Below are 25243 nucleotides of genomic sequence, written 5' to 3'. Positions count from 1 at the left end.
CCCTTTATTTTTAAAAATGATTTCTCTTTACATAAGCTATGTATATTCAATCTGGGAAAGAGTGAATGATCATTTATTCATTCCACAATATTAACTTGAGGCTTACCATGTGGCAGATACTATGTTAGAAGGGATATATTGGTAAAAGATATCTAGCACAGGAGATAGATTCTGGCTGTTCTCTTCTGTGCTGTTGTGTACATTGCTGTGCACAGAGCGAGGGTGCGTGGCTCAGTCTCTGTGGGGTTGGAGGAGAAGGACCTCCCAGGAAAAGTGAAATCCAAGCTGAGAACCAAAGAGAGGCTAGAGGGAAGACTCCTGGGACATGCTCAGGCACTGTGCAGGCATGGGTGCATGTGTGATCATAATCCACTGAAAACACTCAGAACATGACTTTTCTCATTTTCCAGGAAGTGAAACTCTGTTTTAGGATATCTCTGAGTTACAAATGGAGAAAAGGCCAAATTGTGGCTAGAAATGCCCTCTGGCTAGGATGTAACAAAATTTTTAATGTGTTCAGAGGTAGAAGGGAAATTAAATTAATCCACTGACATATTTATATATGAAACTTGTGATGTAGCCATATTCCTACAATTTGTTTATAAAGAAGGAAAATCAGCCAACTTAAACATATGTATTCTCATTTAATGAATTGATTTATATTTTTATGGTAGTCCTAACCTGTGTTCCATGAGGAAATACTGAAAATGACTCATGATTACTAATGATTTAATGCTACTAGCACAATGGTATCTTTGTTGCAGGGAAGTTAATACTGGAGTCTGGAACCTAACTGCTTGGTTAATCCCAGCTCTACCCGAGTTAGTTGTATGGCCTTGGTCAAGCTTCTACAACTTCTTTATTTGTAAAATGGGAATGTTATTATAGTTGTACCCTGAGCTAAGTTCATTTGGTCTTTTAACTATATGAGGAATTTTATGTACTCCCCAAACAAAACTTTTTTTTGTTTGTTTTCTTTTGCGTTTGTAAGAACTGGCTTGGACTTTGCATGCCTTTTGAGTATGACTGGAGAAGGGACATCTTTGCAGGTGTATCACGGGTGTGTGTTGTGTGTTTTCTCAGTGTTCTCATATTTATTCATTTATAGCAGCAATGATTTTATGCTTCACGCACCCCTCTTTTTTCATTGACTTTTCTTTCTGTTTTTAAAGGGGATTTGAGATACTAAAGGATTAATTCTGTGAACACTGAGTATTATAAATAGGTTTATTTATGAGATTAGCCTTAAGCTTAATGTGTATCACAATTATGAAAGAATATTATGAGAATTAAAAAACTATATCTTTGAATAATGAAAGAAAAATGCCATGTCAGAGTACCAGTGTTCATTTTTGTGTCCTTTTATTCTGGGATTTGCTGGGGTTTTGTTTTTTGTTTATTTTTTAGATTTTATTTCTTTATTTGACAGAGAGATAGGGAGAACCAGAGAGTCTAAGTGGAGGGAATGGTAGAGGGAGAAGAAGCATAGAGCCCGGCGATGGGGCTTGATCCTAGGACCTGGGATCACTACCCGAGCCAAAAACAGACACTCAAGCAACTGAGCCACCCAGGAGTTCCTGGGATTTGCTGTTTTTATATAGCATAATGGACATCAATTTTGATATATATATATATATATATATATATATATATATATACACATATATATATATACACACACACACACATATATGTGTGTATATATATATATATCTCAGTATATATCTCAATCTCTCTCTCTCTCTCTCTCTCTCTCTCTATATATATATATATCTCAATTTCAAGGGGGAAAAGGTTATATATATATATATAACCTTTTCCCCCTTGAAATTAATAATTAGTGGTGATTATGTTTTTATCTAAAATTCTGCCTGCAAGGATTTTTTCAGGGACACATTATGAGGCAAGTTTCCAGCCCAGGACTTTTATGTGTGGTGTTGCTTCTTGGATTACTCTTCTTGACTTTCATTGTATTGCTTCTCATCTTTAGAGTGCAGCCAAAGCACACTTCTTCACAGAACTTTTCCTCCTAAATTGGTATACTCCCACTCCTCCCAGTTTTATGTAGAAGTCTATATATTTCCTTCTTAGTCATTATCACAATTTTAAACTGTTACTACTTTACTTATTTGTTGTCTGCTGCTGCCTGTTATACCTAAAGCACCACAGGATAAAGAGATTATGAGTCTTAACCACTGCTTTGTATAAAGTGACTAGAACAGTGTTGATGCTTTTCCAGAGTCCATGCTTACCTAAATATAGTATAGAATAACTGAATGAAGAAAATATGTACGTAGCATTATTCCAATTTTCAAAGGTCACACAGTTGCTAAGTGATAGTACTGGGATTTAATTCCAATTGTCAGTCTAATCCAAAGACCTCATCCGGACCATGAAAAAGAAAATTTCACAACTACTTCCTAATTGATTCTTCACCATAATCTTGTAATAATTATAATTATCCACACTTTCTAGATGAAGAAACTGGGTCTCTTTGTGACTTTGTCAAAGACGCATCACTCAGAAGTAGGAAAATGAACTTGTTTGGCTTGAGCTCAGTGTTTTTATGTTGTGCAGTGTTTCTCTGTAATCACTGAACTCGATCTCTGTCCCAATGTGCTTTGATGCAAACCTTTCTTACAGAAAGTGTATTTTCTATTTCAGTGTTGCTCCCTTAGCTGAGCCCAGGTGACAGGTAATGATTTTGAACTTAGAAGCTATCCCATTCCCATTGTTTTTAGTAACTGTATCTTTCCTTTAATAAATACTTACTGAATACTATTTGTTTGACTATATTACAGCTAGGTACTAGAGAAAACAATGCCGGGTAAGACTTACACTCCACCCTCATTTTGGTTAATACATAATAATATTTCAAGTACCTTCTTAAAAAAAAAAAATGGAATGTCAAAATTAATGAGATGCCTCTGGGCATGGAAAATGGGAAGATGGCCTTGATACATAGTTGATTTAAAAGTATACAGCAGCTGTTGAGATGTGCATGAGTCTGCTTTTTTTGCTTAAAAATAAATAAAATATGTATAGATATGTCTGTATGAATTATATAAAAAGGAAGAATAACCTCTGAAAATGCTAATATTGGCTATCCCTAGAGGTAGGTTTGGGTAGGCAGAAGGTAGTACTTCCATTCTATTTGTATTTCTTATGATAGGATTATGAGTGATTTTTTTACTTTTTAAAGTATTTCTTAGTATTTTTTAATATAGAAAAATTTCAAAGGGTGTATAAGAGAATTTTATCTGGAGAATGTTTATAATATTTTAAATGAAAAACAATATTAGAGTAAGATTTTGATTTTCTGATCTATCTGAATTTTCTCTATAATATGATTTTTTATAATTTGACAGTGAAATTTTTACTAAAGCATTCTTTCTGCCCTATTTTCAACAACAACAACAAAAAGAAGCACAAAGGGAAAAATAAATCAAGGAAAGGATCCTTACTAGAGGTAGGGGTTGGAAGTAGGGGAGATGTGTAAATAGAGAAGCAACTTATTATCCAAGTGTTTAAATTTGTTTGCATTAATATGATGCTAATAATAATCATAATAGTAACAGTGACAGCTCACATTTACTGCATGCTTATTAAAACCAGGTATTGTCCTAAGTACTTTGCATATATTAACTTAGTTAATCCTCTGTTATCCCTGTCTTAAAGAGGGGGCTCTGAAAAGTTATCTCTTGTCGAAGATTACAAAACTATTACCTGTCCGAGCTGTGTTATAACCTATGCAGTCCTTCTCCAGAGGTTGTACCTGACACACTGCTGTCTCTGTCAGTTTGTGAGATTCCAGATACCAGTCCAACTCTTAATAAGGGTTTTAGGTTTTTTCTGCATTGATAAAAGACTTAAAATTTTAGGTCAGGATTCTGGTAGTATCCAAATTTTCCTAGTATCCAGATTTATTTTTTCAGCCCATCAGGGATTGGGAAAAAGCCTTTGTGATTTCTGCATCTCACCAGAAGTGAACAGATGTAGGGGATAAAATTGTAGCCAATACATTGGTTGCATTCTGTTTTGTTTCTCTGGTCAGGCAGCTTGGCATAGTGGGAAATAGTGGCTTCAAGGAGAATTGAGTTTAAATTCTGGCAACATTCTCTAGCTTCTAGCCTTCTTTGTTTCTTTATTTGGAAAATAAAGATAATATTGCTCTTCAGGGTGAATATGAGAATTACATGAAATAATATAGACAAAAGACCTTCAGAGTAGAGTCAGGCACATAGTAAAATCTTAATAAATATTAAGTCACTTCTGGTAGATATCTCAGAATAAGTTGAAGAATCATCAGGAAACAAAATATACCGGATTTTTAACTATAAAATGCAGGTACAACTAATACTGGAAAATGAATATTCAGTGGGGAAGTATTAATATTTTAAGATACCCGATTAATTCAGCACATTCCTATATACAAACCCAAATAGTTTGTGGCGATTAGTAAATTCATTTTTAATGACCCTTACATTTCAAATCATGAGAATGTAAAACATTGTAATCAATTATCTTAAAAACATACATTAGGAATTAATGGTCTGGTGTGATAGGAAAATTTTATCACAAGTCAGACTAAACTCATACAGCAATCTTTTTTTAGTTCTTCATTTGAGCTTTTATCCCTTTGCTCTTTTAGGGGCTCTTGGCTGGTTCAGTCAGTGGGGCATGCGACTCTCCATCTGAGGGTCATGAGTTCAAGCCTCACACTAGGTGAGGAATCCACTTAAAAAAAAAAAAAGGATATCACGTTGATCTTTTAATTGTTTTCACATTTTTGTCCATTTTTTGATGAATTTTTCCATTGTTTTTGCTAATCTCCCCCTTTTTTCTCCTATTTAAAATTAAATGTTACCAATTTCTATATATGTTTTTGTTTCATGTCTTCTTCAGGTCATTTAAAAAAAAAAACCCTGCATTTTATCCCACTGCCTATATGGAAAAATATCTCAGTATATTTATTACTAGAGTGGCGCATGTGGTGTTGAGTAGTTTTTTGGGTGGTTTGAAATCATGCCTTCTGAAGAAGTGTGGCAGAGAACAATTAGATTCTGAGGGAAAACTATGAAGATTTATTTCTGTTTGATTTTTGGGCTATTTCTTTATTTAAAATCAAATTTTCCACAATTTAGTAATTGAGCATATTCTGTTATTTAATAGGTTAGCTTACTTTGAAAATACTTTCTTTGTATCTCACTTCGTTACATAACACCCTAAGAAAAGATACTGGATTTAAGCACATTCAAGAATCATGAAACATTTAAGGACCTTCCTTTCTTGACTTACTGTTATTCTTTTGTTTTTGGAAAAAAATGGTTGTATGTGAAAACTGTGTTCTTTTAAAAGTACAGTTGTATTTTCTGCCTTATTAAAATAAGTTTATTTCTAAGAGCAATTTTTATTTTAAACAATAATTTTCTGTAGGAATTCTTCTCTATTATTATCTCAGCATAATAAAGTATATTCAAAATTAGTAAATTACTTTTTTATTCTGTAATCTAATCTTCGTCATCAAATAAATATGGAAATCTTGTCCTTTTTTTTCTTTTAGAAGAACTGAAATCAAACTCTCCCACACCTACATTCTATATACATGATTGTCCATTTTTTTTATATACATGATTATCCAGATCCCTATCTGTAATCCAGGATACTTAGTTGCTCTCGTGATGACCAAAGTTATTTGTACTTCCTGACCATCATAGATATTGGTGGCCCTAATTGGCATAACTTAAAAATTGATTCCTAAACATAGCAGTTCTAAAATTCATACTTCTCAAATATCTATTCAAACCTAATTGACAGCAAACAAAATACCTTCATATTTTACTTGTTTGGGAGGCTGAAAATTTCCTTCAGTGCACTCTGCAAGGGACCTCTCTCTGTTACATAAATCTTAACATCTTGAGACTACTGTGAGGACTATTGATAATGTATATAAAGGCCAATGTGTGGTGCCTAATACATATTAGATAGTCAGCAAGAGGCAACTGCTGTTTTTATTCTCTAAGAATGACTGGAACAAATGCCAGTACATGCTTTCTGCTGAAAATGCTCATTTGTGTCCTACTTATGTTCACTCTTCTTGCCTCCCTCAATTATCATTCTTGGATAGTAGTGCCAGCAGAAACTAAAGGTGGCCATTTTTCTTCTCTCTAAAGAAAAATATAATATTGACTGCAGTTGTTAAAAATAAGATACTTGTGTTATATTTATAAAGCAGATCTTGAGAAAGAGCGATTTTTAAAAATTATCTCTTTAAATAATCTTGTCTTCTCTTTGAGATCTTGCATATTTGAAAAAATATGTATTCTTTGTCAAAATTAATGGATGATTTGGCTGGGTATAGAATTGTACTTAGGAAATAATTTTCCTTTAATTTCAAAGACATGTAAAGCCTATTAGATTGGCTTTGACTTCCAGTGGTTGTATTGAGAAGTTTCTTGCCATTGTGAGTCTTGATCTTACTTTGTCACTCAGGAACTTTTAAGGGTCTTCTCTTTTTCCTGTCATTTGAGACATTTTACCTGGTACCCTTTGCCTTCAGTGGGTGTTTGAAAATGTATGGAAACAGTTTTGGACGTCAGAGTGACTAGGGAGGATGCTTTGGGATTTAGTGCCTGGGTATGAGAAAGGTTAATTTTCTTAAAAAGCAGGAGAGCGTCTCACTCAAAATGTCAGTAGGCCACTGTTAAGAAATACTGTAACCTCTATATATGACAAGAGAAACAAGACATGTACACAAAGGCCAGTCAATATGTTTGGTAATGAGGTTGTAAACATGCTGTGTGAAACAATGAAGAATGTATAAATGACAAGTTACAGATTGAAGTACAATAAAAATCACTACATGAAATATAGACAGTAAATTATCCATTAGTATGTATTTACCATGTTACTGCTTTGGGTTACTAGTTGGACATTATCTGCACTATTGTGCTTACTCATATTTTTGACATTTTTTTCTGTATTTCCAAGTATTACCTGCTCTTAATTACTTTGATAAGTCAAAAAATTATTTATTCTTTTCTATGGTAGGATATCTATTTGTAATCTAAACACGTTAACAATTCCAGATCCAGACAGAGTTGAGGAGTAACATTTTTGCAGAGGCTAGAACTTGACAGACAATGATAGCATATGTATTTAAATTGAAGTGGAATTTGGGAAAGAGTTGGGAAAGCATTAGTTGTACAGTTTCATAGCAGCTTCTTAGCAGTTTGCAATTCTGTTTCATTAATGTCTTGGAAAGTGAATTACCAGAATAGCACATATGGTTAGCTATATTACAAGAATACAAACATTCAAGGACAAAGATAGATTCCTTCTAGATTTCCACCATTGTCTCATGGTTCACATCGTCTTACTTCACTGATGTGGCTAGCCAGCCACATTAGTGAAAACTGTAAATCAGAAATACATTAGGAATACAGAACTTGAAGGAAGCAGAGAGGGATTAAGGTAATGAGGTGGGGAGGTAGTGGAAGGTGGTAGAATAAGTAGCTTGATAATTCATATTAACATAACAATTGTTAGATATTTTTAAATAATCCGGTTCTAATGCAGAGCCTTCATTTAATACATATGTAATAAACTTTTATTTTTCAGAACCTAAATCACAGCTGCAGCAGCTTCATCAGGGACAGCACAGATTGTCAAATACTGAGCAAAATGGAGTAAAAGATAATAATCAACCAAGGTATCTTCCGCGAAATGATACCAGACAGCCAAGAAATGAGAAACCTCCTCGTTTTCAAAGAGACACCCAAAATTCAAAGTCAGTTTTAGAAGGCAGTGGATTACCTAGAAACAGAGGTTCTGAAAGACCAAGTACTTCTTCAGGATCTGAAGTATGGGCTGAAGAGAGAATCAAGTGTGATAGACCCTATTCCAGATATGACAGAACTAAAGATACTACATACCCTATAAGTTCTCAGCACAGTGATGGTGCTTTCAAAAAAAGGGATAACTCTATGCAAAGCAGATCAGGAAAAGGCCCGTCCTATGCAGAGGCAAAAGAAAATCCACTTCCTCAAGAATCCACTGATTATAATAATCAAAAACGTGGGAAAAGAGAAAACCAAACAGCAAATCCTGATCATTTTTATGACAGGAAACCACGAACAATAACTAATGAAACTTTCAGTGGTATAAAAATTGAAAAACATTTTAATGTAAATACTGATTTCCAGAATCCTGTCCGAACTAATAGTTTCATTGGTGTTCCAAATGGAGAGACAGACATGCCACTGAAGGGCCGGCGAGTAGGACCTATTAAGCCAACAGGACCCGTCACAGCTACGCCCTATGATGATAAAGTGTTTTACAGTAGTGGGCCCAAAAGAAGATCTGGGCCTATTAAACCAGAAAAAGTACTGGAATCATCTATTCCTATGGAGTACGCAAAATTGTGGAAACCTGGAGACGAATGTTTTGCACTTTACTGGGAAGACAACAAGGTATGCATGCACTGAAGTTATCATATACTGGTATTACTAAATGTCACATTGCAGTGAGAGTATAGACGGCCATGCTTTGGGACTGTGAGTTTTGTTCTATGGCTATAACTGTTTAAAGTCTTTGAACAGATTTATAGATAAGTAATTTATAAAAGGAAAAATAAAATATTTAATATTTTTATGAATGGTTAGGGAGACTCGGTCTCAAAATTTGGTTAGGTAAGGTTTGATTTTAGATCATATATCAGAACAGTATTTAAAAGTAATTAAGTGGGGGTGCCTGGGTGGCTCAGTGGGTTGAGCCTCTGCCTTCTGCTCAGGTCATGATCCCAGGGTCCTGGGATCAAGCTCCGCATCGGGCTCTCCGCTCAGCGGGAAGCCTGCTTCCTCCTCTCTCTCTCTCTGCCTGCCTCTCTGCCTACTGCCTACTTGTGATCTCTCTCTCTGTCAAATAGATAAGTGAAATCTTTAAAAAAAAAAAAAAAAGTAATTAAGTGAAGTTGATCAGTTACTTCATTTATCATCAACTGAACTATCAATGTTTACTTTTCTTTCTAATAAAGTTATACTGATTCACAAGGAAGAAAATGAGTTGAGTGACACAGAGTTAAATTCTGCAGATTTTGTTTTTAAATTGAAGAAAATACGCAATTCGCCTACTTAAAAAAATAATGGGAAGGTTAATTATTTAGCTAACATTAATGATAATTATTAAGCCAATAATTTGTGTTTTTTTTTAAAGATTTTTCTTTATTTATTCAACAGACAGGGATCATAAGTAGGCAGAGAGGCAGTCAGAGAGAGAGGGAAGCAGGCTCCCTGCTGTGCAGAGAGCCCGATCTGGGGCTCGATCCCAGGACCCTGAGATCATGACCTGAGCTGAAGGCAGAGGCTTAACCCACTGAGCCACCCAGGCGCCCCTTAAGCCAATAATTTAAACATTCTTTAGTTCTGTGTTATATGCTGGCTACAGTAAAAAGCAAGAAATCATGGAGAAAGCGAAGGGAAAGACAGATACAAGTCAAGAAGGAATACAGTGGATTAGATAAGAGTCTGGAATGGAGGGATGATACTAATAGGGAACAGGAGGGGAAAGAGGAAAGACGCTCAGAGAGAAGGACCTTTGCATGTGTTTTCCCTTCCGCCCAACATGCTCTTCTACCAACTATTTTTCTCGTTCTTGAGGCTTGGCTCCAAGATCAATTCCTGGAGAAGCCTTCTTTCCCCTGCCCCTTCCTCCTTCCATCACTGTTGTCTTTCTCAATCAGTGCCTTGTTCACGTTCTAAAATTTACCATAGTATGTAAGTATTTTTAGTTTTGGTTCTAGGATTGATAAGCTCTTTCTCTTACCATAATTTTCAGTTTCTTGAAGGCAGGGCTCTGTCTAGTTTTCCTCGGCAGCCCTGCTTCTCCCACGATGGAGGGATTTCATAATTACTTGTACACCCTGTAATTAGTTAATTCTGAAGGAGGCACTTATATTGGAAAAAAAGGAGATTGGTAGGGAACTGGACATATCAGCAAGATCATAGTAAAAAACAAAAAAGAGGAGTTATAGTGTGAGAGAGCTGGGTGGATGTGAGGATTAAGTTAAAGAAAAAAATATTTGAAATAAATATTTCATAGGTAGAGTAGTTTCAGTTGAGAAGGTAAGGCTGTGCCCATGAGTATTTGTGTTTGGCTAAAAGGAGTAGTGGATGCAGTTAACTGTAGATTTCAGGCAACTGACATTCAGGCTAGGGAATGTGGTTAGATCTTTTAAAAGGATGCAGTTGGACCGGAGATCAGGAACTAGGGCCTCTTGTGTTCAGTGAATGATGAAGCATAAGCAGGGTGTTAGGTGTTTCCCAGTGATAGCAAGGAGAAGGGTACAGGGTGGTATAACTAGATGGCATAGTCATGTAAGGTTTTTGTATCAATGTGGGATTGCATCTGTCTAGAAGCAGCATCTCTACTGTTTAGTTTTTCTTCAAAGCTAGAAAGAGGAGGAGACAGCACTAGTGTGTCATCGTTGCTGCCGCTACCGCCTTCTCCTCCTGCTTCTCCTTCTCCTCCTTCTCTTCTCCCTTCTTCTTCAAGAAAAGCAGAAGCCATTCCAGAAATACCATCAGACAGTCTCATTGGTTGGAACTATTTCACTGGCTCTTCCCTTGCTGTTAGGAAGGCCTGGAAAGCAAGTACAGGTGATCTTCACCACCCAGACTCTTACTCTTAAAACTCAGGCTACTCGGTTTCCAACATACAGGAATTATTTGATTTAGATAGTGCGAGACTATTTATATTTAGCTGTTTCTCCCTCTTGGTAAAGGCAAGTAAAGGTAAAGTAGTTGGAAATCAGCATTGGTTGATAGAGCTAAAGGTATCTATCCAAGAGGGAGTGGCTACTTGTGTCAGTTGCTTCTGTGAAAGTTTGATTAAGCTGAGAATGGACAGGTTTTTTTTTGTAATGGACAATGTAAGATTATTGGTGATCTTGATGAGCAGAGTGAGCAGAGGAAGTAAATGGAGTTTCAAGTTCAGTAACTTTTGAAAGTGTTAGTATATGACTCATGGTTTCTATTGAAATCGCACAAAGATCATATCCTAGTAATAAGTGCAAAACTAATACAAACAAGCCATTTCAAAGCCTAAAACCAGCGATTTACAGGCTCAAGGATCTCTATTTGTACTCTGTCTGCTGCCAAAAGAAAATATAATATTCTTTTTGTGAAAAATAACATTTTCTAGAACCTCTTCTGTATTTCATATGTAGTGTGTGGTATCCTATAAAAAATTAGGAGATGTCGTTAAAAATGCAGAGAGAGAAAATGAATAAGAAGTAAGCAATAGAGAATAATAACAGACCTACATATATTCAGATATTAGACTCAACAGATAAGTTCTTCAACAAATGTTGAGTAAACTGTAATTGAGTAGCTGCCAAGTGTCAGGTACTTGGGACATATCAGATAGTTCTATCTGTGCTCTTACCCTAATTTCTTCAAATACATAATGAAATTATTAATAAAGCTTTATTTTTAACTAGTTATCTCAAAAAATCAAATAATACTGAATTCATCTGTTGCTTTTCTAAATATATTTAATATAATGGCATTTAGTTTGTGAAAGAGAGTACCTAACAGTTCCCAAAATGTTTTGATCTTTTAGAGTATTCTTAGAATAATTGGATGATCTAGGGTGACTGTTTTAGTTTTAATTGGATGTGTACTTTTATTTTAGAGTGAGCGACTGTGGGCTTTCTAAAATTACACCGTTAAACAAATAATATTCACCCTCTGAAAGAGATGGGATTACTTGTCTTCTGAAAACACCTAATTTAAAAGATAGCTTTTAAATGTTTTGTCAAGAATAATCAGTTTTCCAATTTTCTAACCAGAGACCAACCAAGACAAAGATTTAAGAAAGACATGAGTTATAACTGTTGTTAAGAAACTGCAGTCTTAATTGCATTGTAGTGTGATATTGAGCATAATAAACTAATTAGCATAATCTATCATTTAAAAAGTTTCTCATAGTATCTTGCCTTCTCTCAACCTTTATTTCCATAGAAGGATTTGAGAATTTGGGACAATTCTCCTTCTCTCTCCACTGTCGTAGTTAGTTCAGTTTTTCTGACCTCAACTGGAATACTGTACCAACCTCCAAAATGGTTTTCTTGTCTTAAACCTTATTCTTCTTCAATTTGTCATTGAAACTACTATCACTGATCCTGGTCTTATACCATGTCATTCTTTCTAGTTAGAATCTGTCGTCTGTGGAACAAATCTAGCCTATAGCATGCATCCAGATCCCATCTGCTGGCCCTTATCTTCATGTCCATCTGATTTCCTATTGGTTGGCCCTTCTCACATCATGCCATAATTAACTCTAAACTTTCCAGTTTCCTGCACTCATCTCCATATTTTATATCTCATTAACTTTCTGTGGAACTCCCTCCTCAATTTTTTTACTTAGCTAAACCTTCTTCATCTTTGAAGACTATAGCCATTGTCGTCTGCTCCAGCAAGTTCTTCCCAAACGCCTCAGCCTTATTAAGTGCAGTATTACTGCACCATTAGTAGAGTGCAGTCCGTGTTATATAGAAGGCATTTTTTCCGCAGGTTGTTTTTATTAGACTTTAAGCTTGTAAAAGGATGTCAACTTATTTGTTTTCCTTGGATATAACTCTTGTTTGTTGAACTTACCAGAACTGACAATTGAAGCATAGGTCCAGAAATACAGCAATTCACCGATCACAGAAGTGTGAGGTTAAGAAATAAAGGAGGGATAGATAGATGTGAGCATATGTCAAGAACTCTAATATAAGAAAAATTCCAAAGGAGAGGAAAGGGGACAGGAGGGGTAGGGGGCGAAGGAGGAAAGAGGAGGGGAAAGGAGGAGGGAAGGGAAAAGAAAGGGAAGGAAAAAAGGAAGGAAGGAAGGAAGGAAGTGAGGGGGGAAAAAGAAAGAAAGAAAAGAAAGAAAGAAAGAAAGAAAGAAAGAAAGAAAGAAAGAAAGAAAGAAAAGAAAAATTCCTGCATGGTGTCTCTAAACTTGCCAGCATCCAGACCTAGCAAAGAAACACTATAGATTAACCTCATAACCTTTGTGATGTTAATCAGTAAAAACAGGTATTTTTTTCCCTGGTCTAGTCAGGATAATGTATTTTAGAAGGATGTAGACAATAAGCATTTGTGTTGTCTTTAACATTTTCTATTTTGGTGAGCTTATGAAGAGATCCTGTTAGAGTAGGTAGTGTTATAATAAGGGCATCCAACTGCCATCGTTTGAAAGAAATAGTCCTTAAAAGTAAATAGTTTTTTGTTTTCATTTCCTCTTCACTAAGGAACATTCAGACCTATAATTTGGGTCCTGAGTGGGTTGACCTGTAGTAGAGCAGTACTTCAATTAGTTAATTGACCTACTTCTAGTTACCTTAACAGAAAAAAATTTGATTGTTATTGTAATGTAAATCAGCTCCTTGTGAGTTTGTTAATGTGAATTAGTTCCCAGAGCCAAATTACATTAGGTAAACTGATAAAATAAAGTAGTCTAGTCTTGCAGTGTGTCCAATCCTGTAAATCCTGGATCTAAGTAATGTGATTACTCCTTATCTGGTATCCCTACTTCACCCCAGCTGCCTGCAGCGACTGTGGCAGTGAGGCTTTTTTTTAGAGATTTATTTTTGTAGTATATTTCTGTTTGTTACATAAATTGCTCCATAGTTCTATTTTCTGATCAGGACTAAGAATTGTCTGACTAATATTGTAAAAGGGCTTCACTGGCTAACAACAAAACATAACACTAGTTCTTTTTATACCCATTAACATGTGAATATTCTCTGCTGACCCTCTTCCTTCTGTCCTGAAATCTTACTAATGTCAGAACTCCTATGGCTGAGAGAATTTCTCTCCTTTTTTTAGACAGCTTATGATTATCTAAAGGTAAGTTTTCTTTCTTAAAAATATTATTGCCTTAAAAATTTTCTTTCAAGTATTATGTATTGGAAAGTTGCTTAGAGAGTAGATCCTAAAAGTTTTCAAGAAAAAAAGCTTTGTAACTGTGTGTGGTGATGGACTTAACTAAACTTACTATGGTAATCATTTCACAATATAAATGTATTTCACTAAAAATTAATCTTAAAAAATGAGCTTTTAAAAAATGCACATTGTATTGTAACAAATGTATTGTATTTACATTTCCATCAAATATTGCCCTTTGTAGACAATATCGATTGTCATATTTAAAACTGGTTTTTGTCTCCTCAGTTTTATAGAGCAGAAGTCGAAGCTCTCCATTCTTCAGGTATGACAGCAGTTGTTAAATTCATTGATTATGGAAACTATGAAGAGGTGCTACTAAGCAACGTCAGGCCCATTCAGACAGAGGCATGGGTACGTGATCCAAATTCTGTACGGAGGCATAAGCTATTTTGAAGAAAATGCGTAGCTCTAAAAGATTAGTCATAGCAATAAAAAAATTTGCCAGTGGAAAAAAATATTTTGAATTTGCTTGAAACTGGCTACTCCTAAAATAAAATTCTAATTGGTTGCATTGAACTACAATAAAAGTGAATGCATTGGAATTAACTTTTCTTGTGTAATGCTTTGTTATATTATGCTTTGGAAATAGGTGCCCTTTTTTACGTTTGCAAGTCTTTGTGCATATTTTGTTCCTTCCTAGCTTGTTCCTTAAAATTTGACTAAATTATGTGCAGCAGTTGTCAGATTTAAATCCCTGTTGGATATGTGTATATTCTTTATTTTTTTTAGTTACATATCAAATTAAGAAAAATACTTTAAATTATACATAAAGTCATCCTGTGTGTACTACATATATATTTACATATGTGTATGTACAGATTGACAATAGTATCTGTTTAATAATTATTTGATTTTGTTGCCCAATGTATATCAAAGTTCTGTGATAATTTTGATGATGTAATTTAGAACTATTGGCCTCATGGGAGTCTATTTCATATAAGGACTTATGTGACTTTGTATAGATAGATTCTCAGCTACATTTCAAGAAAATCAGGAGGGTAAGGCATATTAAAATTAGTTTCATACAGTTTTTTTTTTAATTTCCCTTCTCTAATTTATAAGTAGCTGTTAATAAAATTATCATTAGAAGTCTAATTTGTTTCTGTTTCTCTAAAATATCAATATATACTATGAAATTGTATTATTCAGACATTAGCCTATCATTGAAATATGTAGTGTCTCCTCATTTGCTGACTTTAGTTTAGTTTTGGTCTTCTTACATTTTTCTGTCACCACCTCAGTGTCACCTACCCATTTCCCCATCCCTTCTCCTCAAAAGAAATAAAACAACAACAAAAAGCCTAGTACCAGTAATTATGCTTTGGGCCATGGAACTTTATTCTTTACCTTTTTATTCTAGAAAAACTGTAATTTTCTAGATAATTTATCATTTCATATTTTATAATATATTACTAATGTTTCATATATTTAATTAAGAGATCTTTCTCCTCACTCTCATTGTCTAAAGTTTAGACACTTTTTCTCTAAAAAAGACTGAAAAATACCATCAGTACTTAATTTATGTCTTTCTTTTCTTGGGGAAACTTGATGTAAACATATCTTTGCCCCTCTGATTCTCATATGACTGGCTATTTTCTTTCTCTTTTTTTCCATTAATACCTCTTAATCTCATTTTGATGGTAAAAATAATTATTTATTAAGTCTATATTTCTAGAAGATGAGTCCGGGTTTGGTGTTCATAATGTGCTTTCAAATGTGTTTAACTATTACAGTCAAAGGGTCAAAATAGAGTTTTTACCTTTCGGTTTTTTTTTTTTTTTAATTTTTTAAAGGATTTGCTAAGAGATTGATTTTATTCTTTTCTCCCTAGAGAAAAATTTTGCTTCCTTACTTTACCTCTTTTCTACTTCCTTTCTCTGTTTTAGGGTGGTCATAACTGCTGAGCACATTTGTCGTTCCTCACTGTAGCTCTTCCATTCAAAGGTGTTTGGTACTGAGTGATAATTTTCTTTCTAGTCAGTGGCTTTGCCTTTCCCCGCCTTGATAGTCTTCATTGCTTTATCACTGATTTTAAGTCCATGTAAATTTAGCTGGACAATAACTTTATCAGATGTCACAGCCCATGTAGCAATTCTGAACCACAGCAATACTTTCATATTCTTTCTACCCATTTGGGAATATTCATCTATGCTTTATTCCATTTTTTTACCAATTTACTTTTTTGCAGTCAGCTTAAAAATCTTGTAAAATGCTTGAAGTATTTTAGAGAAAGAAGCAGGATAGAATCACTAAATCTTTTGAAGATTTTGGTATTTTTCTCTCCTGTGATTGTTGATATTTTATGATTTTGTGTAAATTAATATAGCAGATATTTTTGCATCATAAACATTGTTTGGGGGGACAAGATCATTCTTCTTTATCTGCTTCAATATCTGACTTAGTTTGTAGAAGCATCTCCTTGATATGCAGATGATGTCACCATCATCTTCATTCATCTCCATTTAAAAAAAAATACGTATGTGCATTTTTCCATAAAAAGCCCCTGAAGAACCAGAGTGCATGCAGTTGTTAATACATTTAACCGTAGAGTTAGCGTTGTGTTCTCCTGGCCTCTGAGAGTATTAATGTTGGGATCTATGAGCACTTATTCTTTGTGATAAGTTTTAAGTTAATCAAAAGCAAATATTCACTAAATCAATAAGAAGAAAATGCTAATTGACAAGTCCTACTAGAAAAATTAAAAGGCTGCAAAGGTACAGTGAAGTTTTTAGAAGCCTTAACACAGTTGTTCACTCACACCATGGATTGTGTAATTTTTAATTTTTAACTCTTGCACTATTTTTAATTGTGGTATTATATTGTATCTTTTATTAAAGAGTTTGTTTGTTATTGGTGTAAGATTTTGGAAGAACCTCATTTTCCTAAATGTAGCAATGATCATTCATTGAAGAGTTTTCTGATAGTTTGCTGGAAAAACAACCCAAAAACTTGCATATAAACCAAAAGCTTTTATAGAAATCAGTTGCCTGTATTGTCTCTTAAAGGCATAAGGGTAAATCATTAAATAAAAAGCATGAAATCTAAAGAGACTCAGAGACTAAATTCATAGTCTCTCGTATGGAAAATTAAAATGAAAATCAATATAATACTTTAAATCCAAGAGTTATTTTTCTTATAAAGTTTAGGAGTTATTCACCTTTGCTCTGTAGACTACATACTTATTTTCCCTTTCCATTTGGATACTTCTTTTTATTTCCAGAACATAATCAATGTTGATATTTTAGATGGTGAAAATGTATGCTCTGATTATGATTAAATATTTTATTTCCTCCAAAATGATTCAGTAAACTTTTTGGTAAGTCATCCTTGATTTTTTTGTGTTCTAGCTAGATTTCACCTGGTTCTTTTAGCTGTCATTAAATATTACCTTTTAAATTTAGTGTCTTTATTATAATGAGCTCTCTAAATATCCCACATAGTGTGGGGTTTATAACTTTTCTTAACTGGATGAATGCTCTCACTTTTTTCCCCCAATGTTCTTTAAACATTATACGATTTTCTTTATTTTTCCAAAGTAGATGAAGCATTAGTGAGTTTCATATTATTTGTAAAATTATATAGGAAGAAAAGTGCATTATTTTCTATTTCTGATGACTGTATGAGAAAACATTAGGGAGCAGAGCAAATTGCTATTTGTGTTTCCTGCAGGCCCTTTCCAAATTGGTTCCTTTTAACTCTAAAGCCTATACCGGGAAACCAGTAAAAAGATGCCACAGGCAATTTGGAATTACTGTAAAATACCCTGGCGCTGCTGCTGAGACAAACCTTTTGTGTTTTTAGAGTGTAGTTGCTTCTGAATTGCTTTCCTAACCCTGGAGAGACACTTGTCAGGTCTTGATTTTCCAAGCATTTTTATGACCTGGGTTCTGTGGAGGCTTTTATATCCCAAGAAATGTTTTTGAACTTGGCTGGTTTCTAAACTTTTTTTTTATAAATTCATAGTACTTCTTAATATCAGGAAAAGATCTGGTTCAGCTATTGTTTCAACAAAAATAATTGTGATTATGTAGATAATGCTTAGTTCTAAGGCCTTAACACCATCTTAGGCAGTAATTTTAGACAGATGGATTGTTACTGCCTTTTAGATGATCATCCTATTTTAAATGTTTTTCTGTTTTCATCTGTTCAACAAATATTCATTGTACATCTATTAGGTGCTGCGCTACCCTAGGTGATGGATATGTTAGTGCACAAAACACACAAAAATCCGTGTGCACTGCACAAAGTTAGAAGAAAGTTATAGTTCCAGTTACGTGAAACAAATATCTTATGAGGGTCTTTTTTATTTCTTCTTGAAGCTTTAAGATAAAATACAAGTGGAAAAAATCTTGTTTACTGAAGTTGTAATTTAAATAATGTTTAGGTCTTTATTCCACCTTAGTTTAAATATAAAATTAATGTGGAAGAAAAAAGTATGACTTAATGATTTTTTTCTATTTTAAAAGTTCTTATCTATTTAAAAAGTAAAATTTGTTTTTAGGAGGGTTTGGGTTCTGTTTTTTTTAAGAATTATATATATATTTTTTTCAGTTTTAGTATACTTTACAAAAGAAGCTATCTCAGGTTTTACTTTTGAAGTAACTTTGTACAAATATTTTATAATGACATCCTTGGAGCACATTTGAAAGTTACCTTTTTAAATTCAAATGATGTTCATAAAAAACTATAAATTATTCTATCACTAATAAAAATATTAAAAAGAAATATATAATCAAAAAAGCCCTAACCTATTTAATGAGGAAGGAGATTGAGAGTTATGATACATAAATTAATGAGTTAAAATAGATCCTAAATGTATTAGAACAAGGTCATGTTAGTAATTTTAATGATGTAGTGATAAAGTTAGGCTATAGCTAGTTTGTATTTGATATCAAAAGATCATAATAGATATTAAAAAGAGGATAATTGTTATAGAAATCATTAACTTGAAAGGAAAATTAGAATTATGTAACAGTGAGGTTCTGCTAATTAGTATCCAATAAAAAGTACAAGCACATATTTGATCGTAGTCCAGAGGTTTTTCATTCTTGCTGATAATTCTTAAATAAATTAGTGGGTATAATTTACCATACTTAAATTTCTGCACTAAAAGCATAAGTTGATTAAGGTCACTGAAACACTGAAATACATTTTTTTCCACCAGACCTATCTCGGGAAACTTTCCCTTCAAACATTGTCGTATGGGCAGAACTCATTGTGTTCTGTTTTGTTTTGTTGTGGTGTAAACAGAATTAATCAGAATGAAACTGTACGGCTAGCTTAGCCCCATTTAAGAACATAATTTTCAAATCACAGATGATGGAATTTAGGGATTCCATGCAATATCTTCAAGTTTTAATTTAATAAAGTTTGTTTGTATTTGATAGCCTTTATTTCTTCATCAGTGACCCAACCTTTCACAGTTCCCAGTGGAGGTAGTAGAATATGCAATACTTCACTGTAGATATGAAAGCTGCTCACATAGAGGGAAAGATTATTCATTCATAAATGTGTGCCATATGCATAGATATGTCCACTTAATACTGTTGGTTTCTACCCCCTGAAGCCCATATTTCATTTGTGACAACCAGACCTAACAGATTACTATGAAAACGTTGATATCTAGTTTTGACCCTGCTCTATTATTCAATAGAGACATTTTATTTCACCATTTAAATGAATACTAAGAGAATAATATTCCAGCTAATAATTTTAAGAGCCTGTACAAAAAGTACTATTTGAATTTTGCTATTGATAACTTAATCTATTGTGATCTACTCAAAGGAACTATATATATCAAAACACCTTTAAATTCTGGGTAATCTGAGTTGTTCTTTATTGAGCAATGAATGTACAGGTTATATTATTATTTCATGTTACTTTTTCCAAAGGTGAAATAACTTCCAAAGTGAAGTAACATGTCAGGATATTACTGAAGATGTGCTGTCTGTCTTTTTAAAGTTACTATAGTTATACTATGATTTTGTTTCTAACTTTAATTGTAATTCATAAAACAATCCAAGCCTTAAATTATTTGAATATTAACATTAAGAATCAAGTTAGCATAACTGAAAAATCTGCAACATTTTCTTTTTGTATAAGTGCATGCCAATAGATAATAGGTTAATCTTTTCTTTTCTAAGTCTCAGCTTTATTAATAGCAACCTAAAGTGTGGAACCCTGAATTATGATGTTGGTTAATTAGAAATTGAATCCATGATGCTTTAGATTTATGCTGGGTATTATATGATTTGCTTTTTCCTTCAAAGTAGTCATAAGGAGACATCATGGGTGAGACCTTTAGCTGAAGGGTGCTGGGATTGTCAGGTGAAATATTTTTCCTTTGACTTTTTTGATTAAGTAGGCTCTAAGTAGGCTCAAGCCTTGCTTTCTTCTAAGTGTAAATTTTTGTTTTTTTCATTTACTTTACTTACCAGGGCTTTTAAAACTATAATTTCAAACTGCACTGAATTTTACCATTCCTTTGCATACAATGCAAAAGACTTGCTAATATACTCACTGCACAGGAAATAAAATAGTAAAATAAATGAATTTGAGGAATATTTTTGTTTCGTTTTATTTCTCTGTTTCCAAATATGTCACCTTTCCTTTGGGCATGTACCTTGACTAGACACTCATGTCAGTGTATTTTAAAGATTTTTATAAATCTGAAGGGGCATTCTTGAATTTTAAAAATGCACTCAGTTCTATTGTAGTTTCAAGTAAATTTCTGACCCTCTTCCATCTGCACCTAAAAAAACAGAAAAAGAATATCACTTATTGTGCCACAGCCTTCATTCACTTTCAGATGGAGCCCACGCAGCACATCTCCTCTGAAGTCAGTGATTGTGAACCCTGATGGTGACTGGCTACAAGGGGACTTAGGATACATATTTGGCTGCATACCATAGTCAGTTGTCAGTTGTTGATTCTCTTTGTTAATTTTACATGGTCATCTTGTATCTCTACTTAACACTGTTTTTCTATATTCTTAACTTTGGCCATCTCATTTATTAGTCGTATCTCTCTGCTTTCACTCTATTTCCAAAACAGCCTTATATCCTCTTGGCTTTTTTTTTTTTTTAACCTTTAAAAGAAGGTGGTATCTTTTGATGTCTGTGGACTACCCTTCCTCCTGAGCTTAATTTTCTGAACTTTACTGGACATGTACTATTTATTCTAGAATCATGAACAATAGGCTTCACTATCACATCTCTAGGAAAGAGTAGAGTTGATCTGTCTCCTTGAGTGAAATACTCAAGTGTTATAGAGCTTCCAATTCTTTTAAACTTGAGAACTACTAGCAACAGTTTTACACCTTGGCTTGATATAACTCCCTTAGCAACCTGTCATTGACTGAGAGCCCCATTCAGAAGGGAAAGGAAGTACTACAACAGTGAGTACATTTTATTTGTTTTAAAAAGAAACCCATATAGTTTATTAAGAGTAAACATAATTGGAGGTGCCTCAGTGGCTCAGTCATTAAGCATCTGCCTCAGGGCTCAGGTCATGGTCCCGGAGTGCTGGGATGGAACCCACATTGGGCTCCCTGCTAAGCGGGAAACCTGCTTCTCCCTCTCCCACTCCCCCTGCTTGTGTTCCCTCTCTCGCTAAAATCTTAAAAAAAAAAAAAAAAAAGAGTAAACATAATTGAAGAGGCTCTAGTTAAGCAACTTAAACCACGATAAGAATACAAAAGTCACTAATTTTTTGTGTATATTTTTTAATGTCTAGTTCACTTAGCTCAGGATTTTCTGAAGTGTGTTCCGCTTTCTGGTTAAAGGAAAATGCTGGGTTAAGGAAAATTAAGTTTGGTTTTTTATTATGGGACTTATTAAGACAATATGTATTTTATTTTGTTTTTTTTTTTGTTTTTTCCATTTGTTTAGGTCTTCTATAATTTCCTTCCTCAGTGATTTGTAGTTATCCTGCAACCTTGATAAATCACTTATTAGATCTATGAGCTTATGTTAATTAGCTTTGAATGCTTTTATTTTTTATTATTTTTATTTAGAAATTACTATTTAACATTCATACCAGTGATATGTCTTTTAATCTCTAAGAGAGAGATTAGATAATAGCTTCACAAACCTATTTGCTCATAGAATTCTGTGGGGTTTTGTTTGTTTGTTTGTTTGTTTTTTAACCTGTGACAGAAAGTCTATGGGATATATTTTGGAAAAGATCTTAACTATCTTGTTACTTTCCTTCTAGTTTCAAATTTCCTAGCTTTAAGATAGGATGAAGATTTATGTTTAAATATATTGTTTTAGATGTTCCAAACGTCTTATTAGTAACATAATATTCAATTTTTGTGTTACAAATAGAGACTAAATATATAAAAGACAATTTTATCCTCAAATATGTTTTTAGATTCTTAACTTTTCTTTGAATAGAGGACAGAATATATTCCTGAAATTTTAGGTCCCTTCTAAATACTCGTGTCATTAGTAATAGTATTTTATTACATAAAAATAAAATTAAGATCTTGTGTTACGGGAGGCCTGGGTGGCTCAGTTGGTTAAGCAGCTGCCTTTGGCTCAGCATGATCCCAGCGTCCTGGGATCGAGTCCCACATCGGGCTCCTTGCTCGGCAGGGAGCCTGCTTCTCCCTCTGTCTCTGCCTGCCATTCTGTCTGCCTGTGCTCGCTCTCTCTCCCCCTCTCTCTCTCTGATAAATAAATAAAATCTTTAAAAAAAAAAAAAAGATCTTGTGTTACAAATACGTAACTCACTGGTCTTTTAATTTTATATTAGCTTAACTCTGATTCTGAAAAGGTCTGTTTATTAACTTTTAGAAATTGTCATTTGTGAAGACTACCATTATAGCTTTATAATATTGCTGTCCTTCTCTATAATTCTCACCTGATAACCCACATGATATTTACATGTTCCAGCAATAATGCATTTTCACCATTTACTTGGGTTTTGTATTTGTTATTCTCCAATAAACTAGTCTAAGGCAAAATGTGAAATCCCTTTTTTTGTTAAGATGACATTTCAAAAGAAAGTGTCAAAGCAGGTTAATTCCACTGGGTAAGTGAACATTCTTAAGTGAAGGAGAATCCTAAAAGACTAAAAATTCTATTTTGTTTCAACATTTATATTGCTTTTTTTACTAATATGTTGGTATGTCCTAAAGCTTTTCAATAATATTGTTTTAATTAGTTAAAAGCTTGTTAAAAGCCTCCTAGAAAATAAGCAGCCTCTTATATTTTACTGCTCTTGATCTTCTGTTCTTGTTTTCCTGGTACCAGCAATTAAGTGAGATGAATTGATAATCTTGGATATAATTCCAGGGCTCACCTGAGTGATCTGGAGGGACAAAAATTCTAATTTATTTTTAAATTCTTATTTTAAGAAACCTGCCCTTTTCAGGTACTTATAATTATAAGCAAGGGCAGAATTTATGGTTGGGCAGTAGCTAGTGGAAGTGCATAGGAACTCTATAAATAAGGGATAGATACATACTGTCTATACCAGGTCTTTTAGAGCTTGAAGGGATTAGAGCTTTTAGTGAGCACATGAAGTGGCCTGATAACTAAAACAGTGGAAGGAGGTCAGAAATTATGTGTTGAATGATTTATGTAGTTCTGGTGGTCACCTTTATTACTGAAGAGTCCTTCATCAGACATCAAACCCGAGCGTAACAGTTTAATAGGATAGTTTTTCAATAAATATTCTCTGATTCTTTTTGTAGCAAAGCTATTTTGGACAACAGATTGCCCTATATACCCAAGGATTAAAAATATGTAAGAGAAGTAGAAGATATATATTTCTTTCCTTTCAGAAGCCACCTAATAAATATTAATAAGGCCTCCATCAGACTGAGATTGTTCCAATCTGGGAACCATTGTTGGCATGGTTCTTGATTACAGTTTTGTTATGCACATTAAAAGAATAGGGTAATGAGAAGGAAGTAAGTTGGGAAAGCTAACACTGACTTTCCAAAACTAGTATTAACTTTATAATGACCTCTTACTGGCATTTTTATCTTGCCTGAAGTATGCTCATTTCCCCCCAGATCATGTGATTAAGAAATTAGGGTAAGCCCTTTTGGTCGTGCTTAACTTATTATACAAAGTAAGATATTAGGATAAGATCAGATATGAACTTATTATACAAAGTAAGATATTAGGAGTCAATTTAATTCTGTTTCTGTATGATTTAAATTTTAAAATGTATGGATTTGTGTTCTTTTTTTTAATGTTGATAACCACTTTTAGTACTATTTAATGAATGATCTGAGAGAATATAATGATCCTTTATCTTGAAGAGACTTATGTAAATAAGGCTGAAAATAACATGGAAAAAGTACCTTTTTTTAACCTCATAAAATGATCGGAGAATACAAATATTATTATTATTATTAGGAATTCCTGAACTTGACCATGAGTATGTAAAACAATTAAATTTTTTAAATATGGAACTGAAGTCTTAAAGCAAGGGGGAAAAGGGAGGCATATCAAGAGTTTGAGAGTGTTAGTACTTATTCAGAATTTTTTGTTTATTCTAGGTAAGCATTTTTTTCTCTTCTGTTTTGTTCCCCTTCTTTTCTTCTTCCTCCTTATCCAGACTCCTCCCCCTTGTCCTCTTCCTTTTTTGTTTTTATGTCAAATATTTGCCTTTTTATTAATCTTAAAGGTTTCACGTGGCTTTTAACTATTATATTAGGTTGGGTATGTTCCATCTCAGACAAGACTGATCCTCAAATGAAGTCTGGTTGCATAGGGCATCTTTTCAAGTTCAAAAAGCCTCTAAAAGCTTTGGCCACAAATAAACTGATATTGCTGGTTGATCTTTCATAATCCCTGATTATAATTGATGCTTATTTAACACCTAGCCCTACTGATAGTAGTTCTCATAAATGCAAAGACTGTTAGGGACTGAGATGTACTGGAGCTGAGTATAAAAACACCTAGAAATGGTAAAAAGTTGTTATCAAATCAATGTGCCCAGTTGATTTAAATTGTATCCTTGCATTCTTAGGAAATAAGCAAAGAAGAGAAAAATTTCTCACTGAATGTGTTTAAAATGTATTAGAAATGTAAGTAATTGAGATCAGAAATTAAAATATATAATTCCCTAAGAAAAATTAAGGAACTATTCAAGAAATTAGAGACTGAAAACTCTAAATTTTGTCATAGAAAATTAATTATAAAAAAAAGACTACATTAGGAACATTTTAGATATAATTTAGAAATGAACATAAGACTTACATCTCAAGAAAATGATACACTTTCCTATTA

At 33.6% G+C, this 25243-nt stretch overlaps 1 protein-coding gene across 2 annotated transcripts in view; it reads left to right on the top strand.

Annotated features, from left to right (window-relative positions):
• Nucleotides 1-25243, top strand: part of TDRD3 (tudor domain containing 3) — a 165248-nt gene that overhangs the window by 116010 nt on the left and 23995 nt on the right. For both annotated transcript variants that reach the window (XM_032314337.1, XM_032314336.1), the window contains exons 11-12: nt 7621-8471; nt 14220-14345. In XM_032314337.1, the coding sequence (XP_032170228.1) occupies nt 7621-8471; nt 14220-14345 (977 nt within the window). The remainder of the gene's footprint in view (nt 1-7620; nt 8472-14219; nt 14346-25243) is intronic.

The sequence above is a fragment of the Mustela erminea genome, chromosome 15 (genome assembly GCF_009829155.1).
Source record: "Mustela erminea isolate mMusErm1 chromosome 15, mMusErm1.Pri, whole genome shotgun sequence".
NCBI classification, from domain to species: domain Eukaryota; kingdom Metazoa; phylum Chordata; class Mammalia; order Carnivora; family Mustelidae; genus Mustela; species Mustela erminea.
The sequence above is the reverse complement of the archived record's forward strand: the minus strand, read 5'-3'. Positions and strand labels throughout refer to the sequence as shown.